General features: G+C 42.8%; 1 protein-coding gene across 2 annotated transcripts in view; it reads left to right on the forward strand.

Moving 5' to 3' along the window:
• slc11a2 (solute carrier family 11 member 2) overlaps positions 1-10,110 on the forward strand; it is a 95,905-nt gene extending 85,795 nt beyond the window's left edge. For both annotated transcript variants that reach the window (XM_060821146.1, XM_060821145.1), the window contains exon 17: positions 8,746-10,110. In XM_060821146.1, the coding sequence (XP_060677129.1) occupies positions 8,746-8,805 (60 nt within the window). In that variant the 3' untranslated portion in view covers positions 8,806-10,110. The remainder of the gene's footprint in view (positions 1-8,745) is intronic.
• Positions 10,111-17,405: the final 7,295 nt, after the last annotated feature.

Consider the following 17,405-nt stretch of genomic DNA (forward strand, 5'->3'; position numbering starts at 1 on the left):
AGATTCCCTTTATCATTTCTACTTGTATCCTCAAAGAACTTCAGTTAATTTTCCCTTTTACAAAACCATATTGATTGCTTGATTATTTGAAGCTTTTCTTAATGTCATACTTCCTTAATAATGGACTATAGCTTTTTCCCAACAAATGTTATCTAGCCTATAGTTTCCTGCTTTTTGTCTCCCTCTCTCAAGAGTTTCCAGTTCGCTGGAACCATATTTTAATCAATGTCTCTACTATCAATTCAGCTACTTCCTTTACAACCATTAGACAAAGTCATACACATCAATAACATGGACTGTGTAATCATTAACAAATTGTGACTTGTTTGCCTTTAATCCCATTAATTTGTCAAGTACTTTGTCCCTTGTTCGACTGTTACAAGATCTTCCTTTCCATTAGTACCTTGCTTATCTGACAGCTTCATGGTTAAATGTGTCCTCCAGATGCAAAATATTTATTTCAATTATCTGCTGATTTCCCCCGGTGCTATCAATTCCCTAGTTCATCCTCCAAGGGTCCCACGCTGACATGAGCTACTCTTCCATAAATATACTGAGAAAAGCACCTGTTTGTCTTTTATATTTCTTGCCAATTTACTTTCATAATCAATTTTCTCTAAGCTTTTTAATCATTCACTATTGGTTCCTGAAAGAAATTCCCAATCCATTGGTCTTCTGCTCCTTTTCACCACTTTGTATGCCTTAATATTTTTTGCTCATCTACTGACCTTCCCCTTCATATATTTTCCTAGCTTGCTTTCGACGACACTTTCTTCGTAAACTGTAATTGATCTTATTTAAACTGCGATCAGACTTGCTCTTCCTCAAACAGAATTTGAAATTCAACTATGTTCTGATCGCTATTTAAAGTTTCTCTCTAGCCCAGGAAGAAATGTCCTGGTCCTTTGGCACCAGATAGGCAAGCCTTTGAAATTCTGTTCTTTGCCGCAGAGAACTATATCTATTTCTATTCCCTTTTACTACTATGTTTCCCTTCCCTTGCCCCCACTTGTTTTAGACTATGGTGCTGTGGTCTGTTTACCCATACTCTCTGTAGTCTGTGCCCTTGTCCACACCAGGAGCAAGAACCTTGTAACTATTGGACAAGAATACTAGCTGAGGCTGCTCCAAAGTTAAATTCTGGATCCCCATGCCTATCTCACTTGCAGTCACAGCTTCCTATCCTGACCACAGACTAAATATAATGTAATTAATCTGAGGGGTGTGGCTGCCTCCTGAAACTCTGTCCAGGTAACTTGTTTCTCACCTGCCTGTTTACCTGAGATGTCTTGGCTCTGACAGTGTTCTCTGCCATTAGTATTTCTCTCCCACTGCCCTTCTCATGTGGGTCCACTCTTCTCCTTTTGAAACTGCTGTCTCATTTGAGAAGGTGCTGTCCCCACTTTGTCTCATTTTCAAAAGCGCAGGGTCTTTCTCTCTCTCGCTCTTTTAGCTGCTGGTGACCGTCTCTAGGTCCTCCTCAGGTTACTTCAAGGTTAATCCATGGTCTTCAATGGATCTCAACAGAGATTCCAGTCCAGAGTCTTAGGTGGCAGGAGTAAAAAAAACCCCAGATTCTTGGCCAGTACTTCCACACCGAACTTGGCCTATTTGTGTGGGTTTTGGGAGGATGAGGCCCAGCTGTGATCTCCATCACTGTTAAAGACCTGTCTGAGCTCGCAATAGGAAAATGGTGCATTGAGGTGGCAGAGGGTGCCAAACGCTGTCCCCTGGTCCTCAGAATATTTTAAGCCTAGAATAAGAAAATTCAGTTCTTGAGTAATGACAACAATAACTTTTTTATGAAGGTGGCTAAGTTTACTGTAAAGCCTTCCATCAAGTGTTGAGTATCTTAGAACTGCTGGACATTTGTTCCATCCTGGAGTGAGATGCTGCATCTGATTGAGAATGGGAGGGTGCAGTCCAAGTCCTGATTTAGAAATTATGCCAGTGGTTGAGTCTGAGCATCAATTTGTGATGTATATCTGAAACAAGTGCCTGGATTTGAACACTGGATCAGGCACTCTGTTCACCCTGAGGAGTAAACAGAATCCTCCTGGTTTAAACATCTCATGTTTTCCTCCATTCTCATTTCCTTCACTCTGATCCTTCAATAATGTAGACATGTTGCGACCTGTGGTTTCGGACCCCTAACCCAAAAGCTATTTCCCTTCATTCCATGATTCATCAGCTCTGTGTTCCTTCCTCTCTCTAAATCTGAAAGGGTGGAAATAGTCGAAACACTGGAGAATATTTCACAGGTTCAAAATTGCACATGGTCAGAGGAGTGTGGGTGGGAGCAGCTCTGCTTTGTCATTTATTGTTACATAATTTGGAAATCATTGAAAATAGTTGTGTTAAGCACAAAGGAGCAGCAACAGCCTGTAATTATGTAGGATGTGAGTGGTCCAATTGTAATTTTCTACTTTGATCTGTTTCTGATCATGAAGTCCTTTTGATGATTTCAGAATTCTGTAATGGCACCATTGATTTTTTTAAAAAAAATAAATCCATTTGCTTGTGTGTCTCTGTTATTGTGTTTATGAAGCAGCTCTTCAGCAGAGGGAATTAAATGATAACCTTCCTCAACATTTTATTGCCTGCCTAGTTTAAAGCAATTGTAGAATATTCCAGTTGCAGGATTTTAATGCCCTATACCAGTAGGGCCTTGTGCTCTACCCCCAGCTCTATCCAAATCAATGAGAAAAGTCCTTAATGCATTTTTCAGATCTTCCATTGAGTTAGATATGTTTTCTAAAAATCCCAAACTCCAATCGCACTTCTCCTCAACTTGGCTGTGCATCAAGTTCTTGGTGGTTAGTAAACCGTTTGAGCTTCACTGTCACCACACTATGGTGTTCCAAGTGCAGCAACCTGTATTCGTGTAGCACTTTACATGTTGAACTTTCCAAAGCTTTTCACAAGAGAATTATAAAACAACATACAAAGCAATACAGGGAAATATTGAAATATCTTGGTCACCTGATGAAAAGTGTAGATGATTTCTTAAAAGGGGAAAGTGAGATTGAGATGGAAAGGGATTTTGGAGCTTTGAGCTCAGGCAACTTGTTTCCTCTAAGCTGTGCTGTGGGGCTCTGCACAGTGATTGGCTGATGCTATTTGCAGCAACGACTTCCATTTCTGAAAGGCCGTGCTGTGCATGACAGCTGAAGTCTGCAGAGAGGAAGATTAAATTAGTAGGAATGTTACTGAAGGCACGGTGATCCAATGGTGGAGTGATTATGGTTACTATTGAGTAACTCGTGTGTGGTGGCCAGGTGAGACCTGGAATAGGCAAACCTAATAGGTTCCTTCCTACCCCACCCCTTCCATGTTACCTGCCCAATACTGTGATTGGATATCAAATAATAAATGAATGAGTTCAGCAATGCAAGCAGCCAACCTGCCTGGCAGATTATGCAACCCAGGGTATCACAGCTGCACGTTGCAACTCCTTGAAGCTCTGCTTTGCAGTTTGTATTTATTGTTTTGGCTCAGTTAGTAACAAACTTGCTTTGAATTAGAAGCTCAAGGGTTAGTTTGTTGATGGAAAGTGTAAAACTCTCAAAAAAGGCATTCATTGTTCATCCCTATTTGCCCTTAAAATTTGCTATCAACTCTTGTTGGTGCAGAGGTTAGGGAATTCCAAATGTTTGAGCTGGCAACAATCTTATGATTATAGTATGTGGTTACAGTACATAAGGAGGCTGTTCAGCCCATCATGTTTGTAATCATCACTTTGACCCTGGGGAATTAAACACAAGTCCTGTTGTTAATCACTGAGTGACCAATTCTGCTGCCAAATGGGAAAAGTTTCTCCCCTTCTATTCTGTCCAGGTCCTTCATAATTTTGAACACCCCAATCAAATCTCTTCGATGTTTTCTCCAAGGAGGAAAAACCCAGCTTCTCCAAATTTCCTGTCATTCTTTCTTCCATCTATTTTCTGCTGCCTTCCATTAAGGGTGTGAATGTGATCAGTATTCAGGTAGTAGGTAGTAGACCAGAAAAGCTGACCAAACCTGATGCCAATGCAAAAGTCAGACTATTTTGCTGCCTGACTCTCATCAACATACACAATCACACTGGGAAGAGGTGACCAATGAGAGTGACAGAAAAAAACCCTCTGGGGTTTGTTCCTGGTTTATATAGAAACGAGGGGTTGGTTGATTAAATGCTGATCTGTAGATTGTGCTGCAACTCCTATTTGCATACTGATATTTGGGCAAACAGTCCGAGAGCAAATTTCTATTTGAAGAAACTATGTGGAGGAAATGGCAGCTTTCTGACGTGGATAATTCAAACTAAGATCTCTCTAACTGCACAGAGAAATGGCTTTACCATAAGCAACTCCCCGTTAACCATTAATCAGAGCATTGATTGCCTCATTTCAGTTGTGACCAGAGATGTGCACTTGGGGTGAGGGGAAATTGATCCAAGAAGATGATCAACAGTTTGATCCAAAATGCCCATGGGAAAATCTTAATTGTCATTCTTGAAGTATTGTACTGTTTTAATATAGTCTGTCTTAGTAGTTCTGTACGATGCACCCTGGAAATAAACGTTTTACCTTGTACGCTATGGTCTGACAGCGTCCTGTTTTTCCACAGAGAAATAAGGCAAATGAAAGCTTCCCCAAGGATCAATAGCAGTAACTCACTTTTCATATGTTATCCCTTTGACAACATACAAAAAAGGACCAGGAGTAGAACATGCAGCTCCTACAGCCTGCTCTGTAATTCAGTGAGACATGCATCAAGCCACAGCTTTGGATTCTACTCAGAAAATTGTCCCCAGCAGCACTGTAGCCAGGTGTTTTACAGTAACAGACCTCTTGACAAACTATTATGGTACTCCAGTATTATACAGTGACAGCCCTATCCCCCACTAGTACTGTACCCCAATGACAGACCTGACCCTGCCAGTGCTATGCCCAAGTGTTATACTGCAAATGACCTGACCCTACCAGTAATATACCCTAATGTTATGTAGTGACCAACCTATCTGCCAGCACTGTACCATGGTATTATACAGTGACAGCCCCATCTTCATTCATACCATACTAGTGTTATACAATGACAGTTGAGTGTGGGGTGCTGAAAAAGCACAGCAGGTCAGGCAGCATTCAAGGAGCAGGAGAATCAACATTTTGGGCATAAGCCCTTCATCAGGAATCACCTGGTCCTCGGATGCAGCCTGACCTGCTGTGCTTTTCCAGCACCACCATCTTTGACTCTGATTTCCAGCATCTGCAGTCCTCACTTTCTCCTTATACAATTAAAGTGTCAGCAGTATATATATTCAGCAGTAATTGGCAGACACCCTTCCATCAATAAAGAACAAAGGTAAATGACTCATACTGGAGACAAATAGACTAGAATTCTCCTTAGACCTGTCTTCACCAGTACTATACCCCAGTGTTACACAGCAACAGACCTGTCCCCACCAGCACTGTACCCCAGTGTTACACAGTGACAGACCTGTTGCTACTAGGTGATGCCAGACCCATTTGCACGAATTCTGCATGCCCACAAATGAATATTCTCCAATATTTATGATCTAAAAAGATAATCTACCAAGGGGATTTCCAGCAGTTTATTTGGCCACATGGTAAAGATTCACAGATTTCACTGAAATTTCGGTAACAGTGCAGATTCATATAGAGATTAGGCACGTGGCATGTGGTGAATTTCTTTTATAAATCTCCACTTTGATTCTGAAACCAGTCATTGGTTTATACCAGCTACACTGTTGTGTCAGTACTTTTAACTCTTACAACAAATTTTGATGATTCGTATAATCCTGGAGCTGGCCATGTATGATATTTTCTCATGTATGTTTTGCTGCAGGCAACTCCTAAGGACACCAGTAAGTAAAATTGTCAATGAGCTGTAAATCATTAGTTTCTGATTCTGAAAGGTGCATCCAAATTAAGCGCACATTTGATATCAACTGGACGCTTTAGCAATGCACAATTAATTTGGGGCAACCACAGACCAGCAGCTTTATATGTAGTGATGGGTTCAGTATAAAATTGCTTCAGAGATCATGTAGATTACTCTAGATTTTGAATGCAGGTAATTGCTTGGTGGCACAGCTGATGATTTGGTGATCACCTTTCACTGTGTGGAGAAGACTTATCTGGATCATTGCTTCTTAAATTGTTTTTGAACTAAGTTAGAACTTCCCAAGTGTTTGTCCTCTGTGCTGGGATGTACGAAATATTCCAACTAGCGGCTCTTTTGCTCCTCTCACTGTTAACATGTAAAGTATCACCCCAACTGATTGGGATTTCGACTTGTTCAGTATTACACAGAATGAAACCTGGCTTGATGCTTGTATCAGTCATCATGGTGGCTTATTCACGTGAATGGTCATATTCACATAAAGCTATATGTAGGACAGTTTAGAAAGATCTTATCATTGACTCGAAGGATAATTAATCCATTTTCCCCCAGCCACATTCTTTACAGATACTCAATCCCACTGGAGTATCACTCAGATCTTAACTAGAGGAATTCTTACTCAACTGACGATTTCCGGATTGATCCAGAGATTTATTTCCAGTTCTGGGGGCCTGGATTCCTTTCCACGCCTGACAACCAGGAGACATCTACAAATTCAATTCTCTCAGTCTGGACAGACTCTTCTTCTGCTAGACTGAAACTGTTTTTCTGAACTAAAAATCTGATTCTTCAAAACCCAATGAATAGACAAGCATGTACACACACATGCAATAACGTAAAGACAGGCATATAAACAAAGATATAAACACAGATACACTGGTATGCATAGTCTTGCACATAGATGCATGGGCCACACAACTGTGCATGCACAGAGACAGGCTTAGGCACATGTGAAAACACAGGTGACACAAACATGCCCTCCCCACTGCATGTACACACACTTTGAGACAGTTACATGTACAAAGATGCTGTCACATAACTATACCTGGATAATGATTGGAGGCAAAAAGAAAAACTGCCAATGCTGGAATCCAAGGTAGGCAGGCAGGAGGCTGGAAGAAAACAACAAGCCAGGCAGCATCAGGAGATGGAGAAGTCAATGTTTTGGGTTAACCCGTCCTCAGGACTCAGGAAGGGTCTTCAAGAAGGGTTACACCCAAAATGTTGACTTCTCCACCTCCTGATGCTGCCTGGCTTGCTATGTTCTTCCGGCCTCCTGCATGCCTGCCTTGGATAATGATCAGAAGCAGGAATCACAACATTATTTATTCCATTCCAAGAGAACTGAGGCAAATTCTTCTAGCTGTTTCTGATTGGGTTCAGCTCTCAGAATAGGCTGGGGAATAAAATTTGGGCTTTTTCTACACTGGGGCTCAGTTCCAGACCAGGAGTGGACAATTACTGTCTTATGACCTTAAAGGGTTAAGTGTGTTCATGAAGGCAAGCTTTTGGAAATTGGAAGAGATTCTCACCCTGGAGTCCCCCTGATGTAACCAGATGTCTTCGTACCACCTATTATTTCCCACCCCAGCTGACCTGCAGTTTGTTGATCCACTCTACGTTGGCTGTGGACAATTCCTGCCTGACTGTCACAGAAAATGCACCCATCCCACCAATCTGTGATGTTTTCTTGTTCATGGGCTATAAGTGCCAATGAGGGCAGTTAAGTGATGACCACATGCTGTGGGTCTGGAGTCACATGTAAGCCAGACCAAGTTTAAAAAGAGGTTTACTTCCCAAAAGGACATCAGTGAACTAGATGGGGCCTTTTTGGTTGACGATTACTTGATTGCCATTGGAGGAGCTTTGTACGTTTCAGATTTTTATCAAATTCAAATTTTACGATCTGCCATGATTGGATTCAACCCCAAGGACCCAGAATGGCCAGATATTCTGGATTACTAGTTTAGTGCTATACTGGACTACACCATCACCTTCCCTTAACCTGGGCTCTATATGGCAAAACACTTAGCCCTCTGTAATTACATCAAACACTTTGCTTTAGCATGACATGACTAGGACTGTATACTTTGAGTATGAAAAATCAGTTCCACAACTCCTTACAGAAGCTGCATCCTTTATGAAATACTCACTGATTTTAACTTTTCAAGGAGGGGGTGCCTGACAGCCCAGTCTGCTCCTGCTCTTGGCAATGCAAGGTTCACTAGATAATGATCAAGGGCAGGAAACTTGGTTAACAGTTCCCTGAGTCTCTCCGCCGCCTTCATCTTGGGATCACAGAGGCCAGTGTTTGTAACCTTAACCTGGCTGCAGTCCAGCTTACTCAGCACAGATCAGGGAAGGACTGTGAGGACATCTAGTGTGACTCAGTGACACACCAATTTGTGTATTTACCCACTGAATGAAGTACCCTATGGCAAACTGAAACATTGCAAAGGGAAAGAACATGTCCATGCACTGTAACGTTTCCAACCAAAAATAAACTTGGATGGCAGTTATTCAGTCCTCGCCCAAATCTCATGGTAATATCAACTGACTGATCAACATCAACTTGCCTGGTCTGACTTTAAACAAAAACTTGGCAGTTAAGTGCTCCCAGACTCATTCTCCATGGGAAAGCTTCTACCAATTAAAGTTCCCTTGCCAACCAATAAGCTCATACAATATGAATTCTCTTGTTCCTTTCAAGATTTGGTATTCTTGAGATTCAGGCCTGATGAATGCAAGATGAAAAACACCTACAGTCTCTTTTTTTCAGCAATTCTCAGCTAAAGCAATGACCTGATCAACTAACTTACCCCTTATTCTCTCTTCTCTTAGACTGGTTTCAGAACGCCTATGGAACTCTCTCTGCTGAGTGATGTGGACAACCACACGTGAATCCCATGGTGATCTCAAGCGGATGGTGTCAGAAGGTTAAGATGAATCCCATTCTATGCTGCTGTCATTATTATGAACGTCTCAAGACTGTATTCATTGTTCAAGCACAGGGGAACATGAAGACAGAGAATCTGTTTTTAAATACCAGAAACAATCAACAGTTCTTGTCAACAGTTTTATTGCTGACAGAGAACCTGGGTGGCACTTGTATTGAGACTGCCATGAGGCAATCATGTAATTGATTGATTCACACAATCATGAGCTGTGCATAATGGGAAATAGTGCAGCATTTTCTGTAGGTATGGGGAAGGACACTTGTAGTTTTGAGTTTCCTGGATTGACTTGGAAGTATCAAAGCTGTTCATGATTTGTGAAATGTACACAACGCCATTCTGAAACCTTATAGATATATTTGGACAGTATTTGGATCTGCATTTGGACAATAGAACATAGACAGGTTCCCAACATATATACAGTGCTACATTTGTTTTTATCTGTCGATAAATGGGAATTTGTATATAGACCTCTGGACTGTGTCATTGAAACAGATAGCAAGCCAAACATATGCACAAACTTTCCAAAGATGTCTGAACTAGTACATGGAGGGGCATTGTGGGTTGGGATGCAAGTTGAGTATATGGGAGAAATTACATTTCAATTTATGTCTCACAAATCATATCTCCCATGCTGACATCTAACTGCACAGTGCAATCCGGCTATCATTGGTAAATCCACAGTGATGTATTGGCCATAGTCAGCACTGTTTATAAGACAGCGACAACTCGCCCATAGCCAGTTGGCAGACTCGCTGTTCCCAATCTGTCTATAGCTTCTTGTCTGCTCAGCATAGCTCTCCTTTGTTTTTCTGACTCCCTGTCTTCTGGGAAAGTAAAACAAGAGGGAATGAAGTGTGTACATGTGAATTGGCCATACTAAATTGCCTGTAGTGTTAGGTGAAGGGGTAAATGGAGGGGAATGGGTCTGGATGGGTTGCTCTTTGAAGCGTCAGTGTGGACTTATTGGGTTGAAGGGCCTGTTTCCACACTGTAAGTAATCTAATCTAATCTAATGTAAGTCCCGAGGCCGGCTATCCTCCCATCTAATTCTTCCTGCATGACAAAAAAAAAATCCATGAAATCTAGCTTCAAAACACTGGGGTTAAACCAAGGACGTTGTTGAGCCTATCGTTCCAAACATGGCATCTCTTCTCACAAAATCCAATTTACCCCTTGGTGAGGTGCATCCACCATGAAGTATACATCCCTCCTATTTGTCCTTTCAATATGCAAGACTCTGCACTTCTCAGAATAAACTTAATGTTCCACATCAAATCATGTAGACTCAGACTGCAACTCATTCACGTGCTTCAGCAGAAAAAGCCCTGCACGTGAACCTCTGGGGCAGCCACATCGGCACCTAGCTCCAACCACTACTACCAATATAACGGCTTTGTTCCTTCATTTCAGCTCACGCCATACCCTATGATCAAACCTTATCATTTAAGACAAGCCCAGTACACCTTTAATGTTATCAAATACTACTTAAATGTACAGTTTATCCTAGTGCTTTCCTTCTACAATGTGAGACAATACCCAAATTGTGATCTCTGTGATATCTTAGACAGCCTAGCAAGTCTAAGGTTGTAATGATTATCATTTATCAGGTTATTTCCTCACGGGTCCCGAGAGCCTGACTGCCCGATGGGGTCCCTAATGCCTGGTGGATCCATTGTGCCTGGGTCAGACTGCCTGGTGGGTTCCTAGTGCCTGGGTCAGACTGCCTGGTGGATCCATCGTGCCTGGGTCAAACAGCCTGGTGGGTTCCTAGTGCCTGGGTCAGACAGCCTGGTGGATCCATCGTGCCTGGGTCAGACTGCCTGGTGGGTTCCTAGTGCCTGGGTCAGACTGCCTGGTGGGTTCCTAGTGCCTGGGTCAGACTGCCTGGTGGATCCATCGGGCCTGGGTCAGACTGCCTGGTGGGTTCCTAGTGCCTGGGTCAGACAGCCCATCTGTCATTTTAATGTGTGGCTTTCCAATGTGTCTTTAGTTAGGGATGGGGATAACAAATTCTGGCCTAAGAAAAACAGGTTTGCAGTTCCTAAGCATGACCATCCACTTTATTTCACCTAGCAGTGACCTCTTTTTCATAATCACATTGTCTGCTCGTATCATAGAATGACACAGCAGAAAATGAAACAGTTGGGCCCACTGTGCATGTGCCAGTTGTTTGTAAGCCATTCACTGAGTACCACTCCGCCACTGCTTTTGGTGATGTTACCAGCAGTGAAAAGCTGCTAGCCCAGGATTTCCATCTCGTTACTGCTGTGTCAAACTGTGATTAAATAACATTAGGCCTCAAGAAGTGACGTGGGACTTCTAACGGCTCTCCAACCAGTTGGGAGGGACCATTTTAGAACTTAATTCCATGTTTTAACTCCGTTTATCAGTCCACAGATGCTGCTCGAGCATTTCCAACGTTTTCCGTTTTCCCTACATTTAACAGTGCAGTAATATCAATATTTCGTCTTCAATATTCAATTCTGACGACTACTGCTCTTGACTTTTGGCAGGTTTCCCACACCTCTGATGAAGGATCTCTTGAGTTTGTTTTTTGAAAGGGCAACAATTGAACTGCCCCCAAATCTAAATACTAAATTTGTACCTGCCCCATTCCTGAGATTCAGTATCCCAGAGTTTTAAACTTCAGATCTGCTAGTTCTAAACAATGAATACAATAACTCCGTACGGAAATTCGTTCCAGTTACATTGAGAAGCCATGTTGGTCACTGCATTCTGTGACTCATAATCACAACCAAGCCTGCTCTAAAATGCTTGTGCGACACAGGAACACAATCAGAGTTAACGTTTCAGGTCCAGTGACCCTTCTTCAAAACTGGAGAAGGGTCGGAAAAAGAGCCACTGGACTCGAAACGTTGACTCTGATTTCTCTCCACTGACAAGTTTTTCCAGCAATTTCTGTTTCTGTTTCTGAATTCCAGCATCCTCAGTTCTTCCGTTATTTTTTGGACAGGAACATAATTGATCCTAGGAGAAAGTGAGGATTGCTGGAAATCACAATCAAGTGTAGTGCTAGAAAAGTACAGCAGGTCAGGCAGCATCCGAGGAGCAGGAGAATCGACATTTTGGGCATAAGCCCTTTATCAATCGGCTTATGTCCGAAACGTCGATTCCCCTGCTCATCGGGTGCTGCCTGACTGCTGTGCTTTTCCAGCACCACACTCTCGACATAATTGATACTGTCCTGTTCAAGGCTAACCCATTCCGAACTTAATTTCATAATTTAAAATTCTAACACAAGATTGACCTTCACTCTCCATTTAGTCTTCCAGTGATGACGTAGGGCCCTTATGGAGTCACCCTCCTGTCTTTCTCAACTATCTGCAGGAACAGCAGTGCACTACGATCTCTGTTTCCACTCATACCACTTTCTTGTTGTTGATTGGCCATCTCATCTTCAAATCTATCAGTGCTCCAAAACTTCAGTTCTGATTGGCAACGTCAGTACCCAAGAAGACACGAAGGTACAATGTTCAGCAGCAGTGAGCATCCCCAATTCTGACCTTATGACGGAGGCAAGGTCATTGATGAAGAAACTGAAGATGGTTGGGCTCGAATCATATCCCTGACCTTAGTTTATCAGAGTAATCTAAACCACATAGTGCACACACATTGAAAGGGGAGATATAAAGAAGGCATTTCAACATGGGCAAGGCCAGAACTATACAATAATCAATGATCAATCCAACAAGAGAATCAGGAGAAAGTTCTCTCTCCAGATGGCAAGAATGTGGAACTCGATACCATAGAGAGTGGTCAAGATGAATGGTCGATGTATTTAAGAGAAAGCTGGATTAACACAAGGACAAAAGAAATGGAAAGATATGCTGTTAGATGGAGAAGAGTGAGAGGCTGATGTGGTAGACAAAACAATTTTTTTCTCTGGGATGTAGACACTACATAACATAGGGAGAATATGTAAGATTTGCCATTGTAATTATTCAGTGTGACATCACCAAAAACTGACAGACAAAATGTAGCTGTAACATGATTAATATAGATTTACAAGATCAATGGAGTCAAATCTATAAGGAGCCTGCTTTTAAAAAAAGGTCTACAATGGCATTTAACTTGTGGAAAGCTGTCCCAGGTGACTCACTTGCCCCACTACTCTGGAGCATGATAGAGCAGGAAACACCCAAGCCATATGCACAGTTTTGCTAATCTAAGCCATTATAAATAACTGACATCAACAATCCAGAGTTTAAAAGAGTGGCCAGGTTTCCCATTCCTGGCTATTATCCAAATTACTACCGGAGACGGAGTGTGGCACTGGGAAAGACAGATCAATCTTTGTTGCTATCCCCATATAGAAGAAAAACAACTTGGAACTTCTGTATTAAGTTGCATCTCAACATGGCTATATAGCCCAAACCTCTTCACAGGAACATTTTCAAAACAAAATTGCCGCTGCCCTGCTTTTACCCTAACCTGGTGGGCCAAAGTGCCACTCTGCCCTAGCGCTGAACTTGTTTTATTCTGGTTTCTCTCACCTCGTTTTCTCAGAGTCCGTGTCCACGATGTTCCCTCTTCTTGACCCTGTTGCCATTAACATGCTGACCTCACAACTTTGCTTCCTGGTTCCCTCTTCAGCTGCTGTTGCTCTCCTTTAAATCAGCCATCATCTCGGCCTTCCTCAAAAAAAACAAATCTCCTCCCCGTATCTTTGAAAACTGGATTAGAGTGGTGCTGGAAAAGCACAGCAGTTCAGGCAGCATCCGAGGAGCAGGAACATCGACGTTTCGGGCAAAAGCCCTTCAAGCTCTATTCCTGATGAATGGCTTTTGCCCGAAACGTCGATGTTCCTGCTCCTCGGATGCTGCCTGAACTGCTGTGCTTTTCCAGCACCACTCTAATCCAGAATCTGGTTTCCAGCATCTGCAGTCATTGTTTTTACCAAGTATCTTTGCAAACTACCAGCCCAGCTCCAAAGCCACTGAACAAATTGTCACAAAATATGAAGTGTTACATTGTGGTCAGACAAATCAGGGTAGGACTTCCACAGTTAATGGTAGGGCCCTGGAGAGTGTTGCCTAGGGGTGCAGGCGTATAGTTCCTTAAAAGTGGAGTTGCAGGTAGACAGGGTGGTGAAGACGATGTTTGGTATGCTTGCCTTCATTGGTCAGAACATAGCGTATAGTAGTTGGGACATCATGTTGTGGTTGTACAGGACATTGGTGAGGCCACGTTTGGAATACTGTGTACAGTTCTGATCACCTTGCTACAGGAAGGATATTATTAAACTTGAGAAGGTGCAGAAAAGATTTCAAGAAAGTTGCTGGGATTAGATTAGATTCCCTACAGTATGGAAACAGGCCCTTCGGTCCAACAAGTCTACACCAACCCTCCGAAGAGTAACGCACCCAGATGAGCTATAGCGAGTGGCTGATTAGACTGGGGCTTCTTTCCCTGGGTCATCGGAGTGATCTTGTAGAGGTTTATAAAATCATGAAGGGCATGGATTGGGTGAGTAGCCAAGGTCTTTTTCCTAGGGTGGAGGAGTCCAAAACTAGAGGGCATAGGTTGAAGGTGAAAGAGCAAAGATTTTAAAAGGACCTGAGGGGTAACTTTATCATGCAGAGAGTGGCGTGTGCATGGAATAAGCTGCCAGAGGTGGTGGTGGAGGCTGGTACAATTACAACATTTAAAAGGCATCTGGATGGATATATAGGAGGGGTTGAGAGAGATATGGGCCATGTCCTGGCAAATGAGACTAAGTCAGATTGATGTCTGGTTGGTGCAGATGGATTGGACTGAAGGGCCTGTTTCCGTGCTGTACGACTCTGTAACACCTCAAATCTGTTCCCATCCTTCCCAGAATTCCATGCTTGAATTTCTCCAGTAAGATTTCCAGTCCCAACACTGTCCCAAATGGCTTTTATCAAAGTCACACTTGTGACAAAGGTAAACTTTTTCTCCTCATCCTTCTCAACAGGTCACTGTATCAAAGGCTGCAGGGGCACCATTCTCCTCCAACCCCTCTCCACTGTTGTCCAGCTGGTGGCACTGCTATCACCTGGGCCCATACTAATCATTGCCACAGAATCACTTACACCGGTTTCTCTTCCTGCTCCTGCACCATTATCTTGAGTGCTCCCCACGGGTCTATCCTCAGTTCCTCTTAATTCTCATTCACATGCTGCATTTCAGCAACATCATCCAAAATCACAATGCCAGTTCTCACTACCTACATTCAGCTCTATCTCACCATCATCTCCCTTTACTCCTCTATGGAGTATGAAGTTGTCAGATTGCTTGGTGTTCCATAAAGCAGGGACCACCCTCCAGGACACCCTGGCCCACTCCTCCTCCATTCTCAACATCTCCCCATGCAATCGCAGAAGATTTAACACTTGCTTGTTTACCTCCTCATTCCTCACTAATAAGGCACAAGACACACCTTCCAGCTGAAGAGTGACTTACCTGCACTTCATTCAATCTAGTTTACTATATTTGCTGCTCATGTAGTCTCTTCTATACTGGGCAGACTGGGTGACTGCTTTTTGGAACACCTTCATCTTGTCCATAGAAAACTGCCCGAGTGTCCAGTTACCTGCTACTTCAACACACCACCACATTCCCTGGCCAACATTTCTGACTTGGGCAGCAAGCTGGAGGATCAGCATCTTATTTTCCACTTGGGGACTGTATGAAAGTATAAGGAGTACTGTACCTTTAAGAGAATTGAAGGACTTAGCAAGCACGCAGAGTGCTGGCAAATTTACAATGTAACATTTGGTCTAGCCACTAGAAGTATTTGGGTTGCTATGAGACAAAAACAAATTTAGTTTAAGTTATGCCCCAAGATACTAAACTCCAATCAAGTTTGAATTTGGCGTTTTGACAATATTAAAACAAATGAAATGATCTGATGCTTTGGGGTAAAATTGAACAATTGGGAGGAGAACTGCCAAAAGACCAACAGGTATAGGCTGCAAGTAAGAACTCTCTGAGAGGTAACTGGTTGGAGAAGGAGTTTGCACCAGAAAAAAGATCAATACCGACCTGGAGAGCAAATCGACAGAGGAAGATACAAAGAGAAGATTCAACAGCTGGCTAGTTTTGAAATTTGAATTTTTCTGTAGATCATAATTGGGTATTTATCGGACCAGAGTTGCAGAAGGGAACATAAAAGATAGGTTAGAGAGAGGAGCTGTAAATAGTTGTTAGTTAATTATTCTCTATTAGACTTTTAAAACAAAATAAAGCTGTTAATTTTTACTTTGGGATAGTTCTTGGCCTCTCGAATTGTAATGGATTACAACACAGGTTAAATAATTTCTGTGTTGCTGGTTTAAATTGGGGGGGGGGTTACCCCTTGTCATAATACAAACCCTGCAGCCTTCAGGACTTAATATCAAGTTCAATAATTGTACAGTCTGAGCACCCTCTTCCATGTCCTTTACCCATCCCCACACTCCAGGCCCTGTCATGGGCTGCTTTCAGCACAGTCAACCTAACAAGTTGCATCAGGAAATATTTGGGCAAATGACCAAACGTTTGGTCAAAGCAGTAGGCTTTCAGGAGTGTCTGGAGTGCAGAGAGAGATGGGGAGGAAATTCCAGAACTTGAGGACTCTGCAGCTGAAGGCTAATGATGGAGCACTTAGAGTGAACAAGACTTGGTGCATGGGCAGAAGAGCTTGCAAAGGAGGGGCAGAAGATGAGAGGGCGATCAGGAGTTTTTGTTTTAATTCTATCATGGGGTACAAGCATCTCTGGCAAGGCCAGCATCTGGTTCCCCATTCTTAGTTGCCCAAAGTGGCTTGCTAGGTCATTTCAGATGGTGATAGTGGCATAGCGGTAATGTTACTGGAATAGTAGTCCAGGGCAGCACGGTGGCTTCAGTGGTTAGCACTCTGCCTCATAGTGCCAGGGACCTGGGTTCAATTCCAGCCTCGGGTGACTGTCTGTGTGGAGTTTGCACATTCTCCCCATGTTTGCGTGAGTTTCCTCCGAGTGCTCCGGTTTCCTCCCGCAATCCAAAGATGTGTAGGTTAGGTGAATTGGTCATGCTTAAATTGCCCCATAGTGTTCAGGGATGTGTGTTTGGGTGCATTAGTTTGGGGTAAATGTAGCGTAATAGGGTAGGGGAATAGGCCCAGGTGGGTTATTCTTCAGAGAGTCGGTGTGGAGTCGTTGGGCCAAATGGCCCGTTTCCAAACTGTAGGGATCCTACGGTTCGAAGATTACCAAATCCAGCTAAGGTTCTGATCACATAGATTCAAAACCCACTGTGGCAAATAGTAAAACTTGAATTGAATACAAAGCTGCCCTAATGGTGCCCATGTAATCACTGCTCATTGTAATAACAACTCATTTGGTTTACTAATGCCCTTAAGGGAAGGAAATCTGCCATTCTTAACTAGTCCAAAGTCTACGTATGACTCCAGTAATGTAGTTGATTCTTAATTACCCTCTGGGCAATTAGCAGTGGGCAATAAACGTTGGCCTAGCCAGCAACACACACACCCTGTGAATGAATGTTTTTAAAAAGTAAGTCATTATATTGCTGTTGGTCAGG

The sequence above is a fragment of the Hemiscyllium ocellatum genome, chromosome X, assembly GCF_020745735.1.
Source record: "Hemiscyllium ocellatum isolate sHemOce1 chromosome X, sHemOce1.pat.X.cur, whole genome shotgun sequence".
Classification (NCBI taxonomy): Eukaryota; Metazoa; Chordata; class Chondrichthyes; order Orectolobiformes; family Hemiscylliidae; genus Hemiscyllium; species Hemiscyllium ocellatum.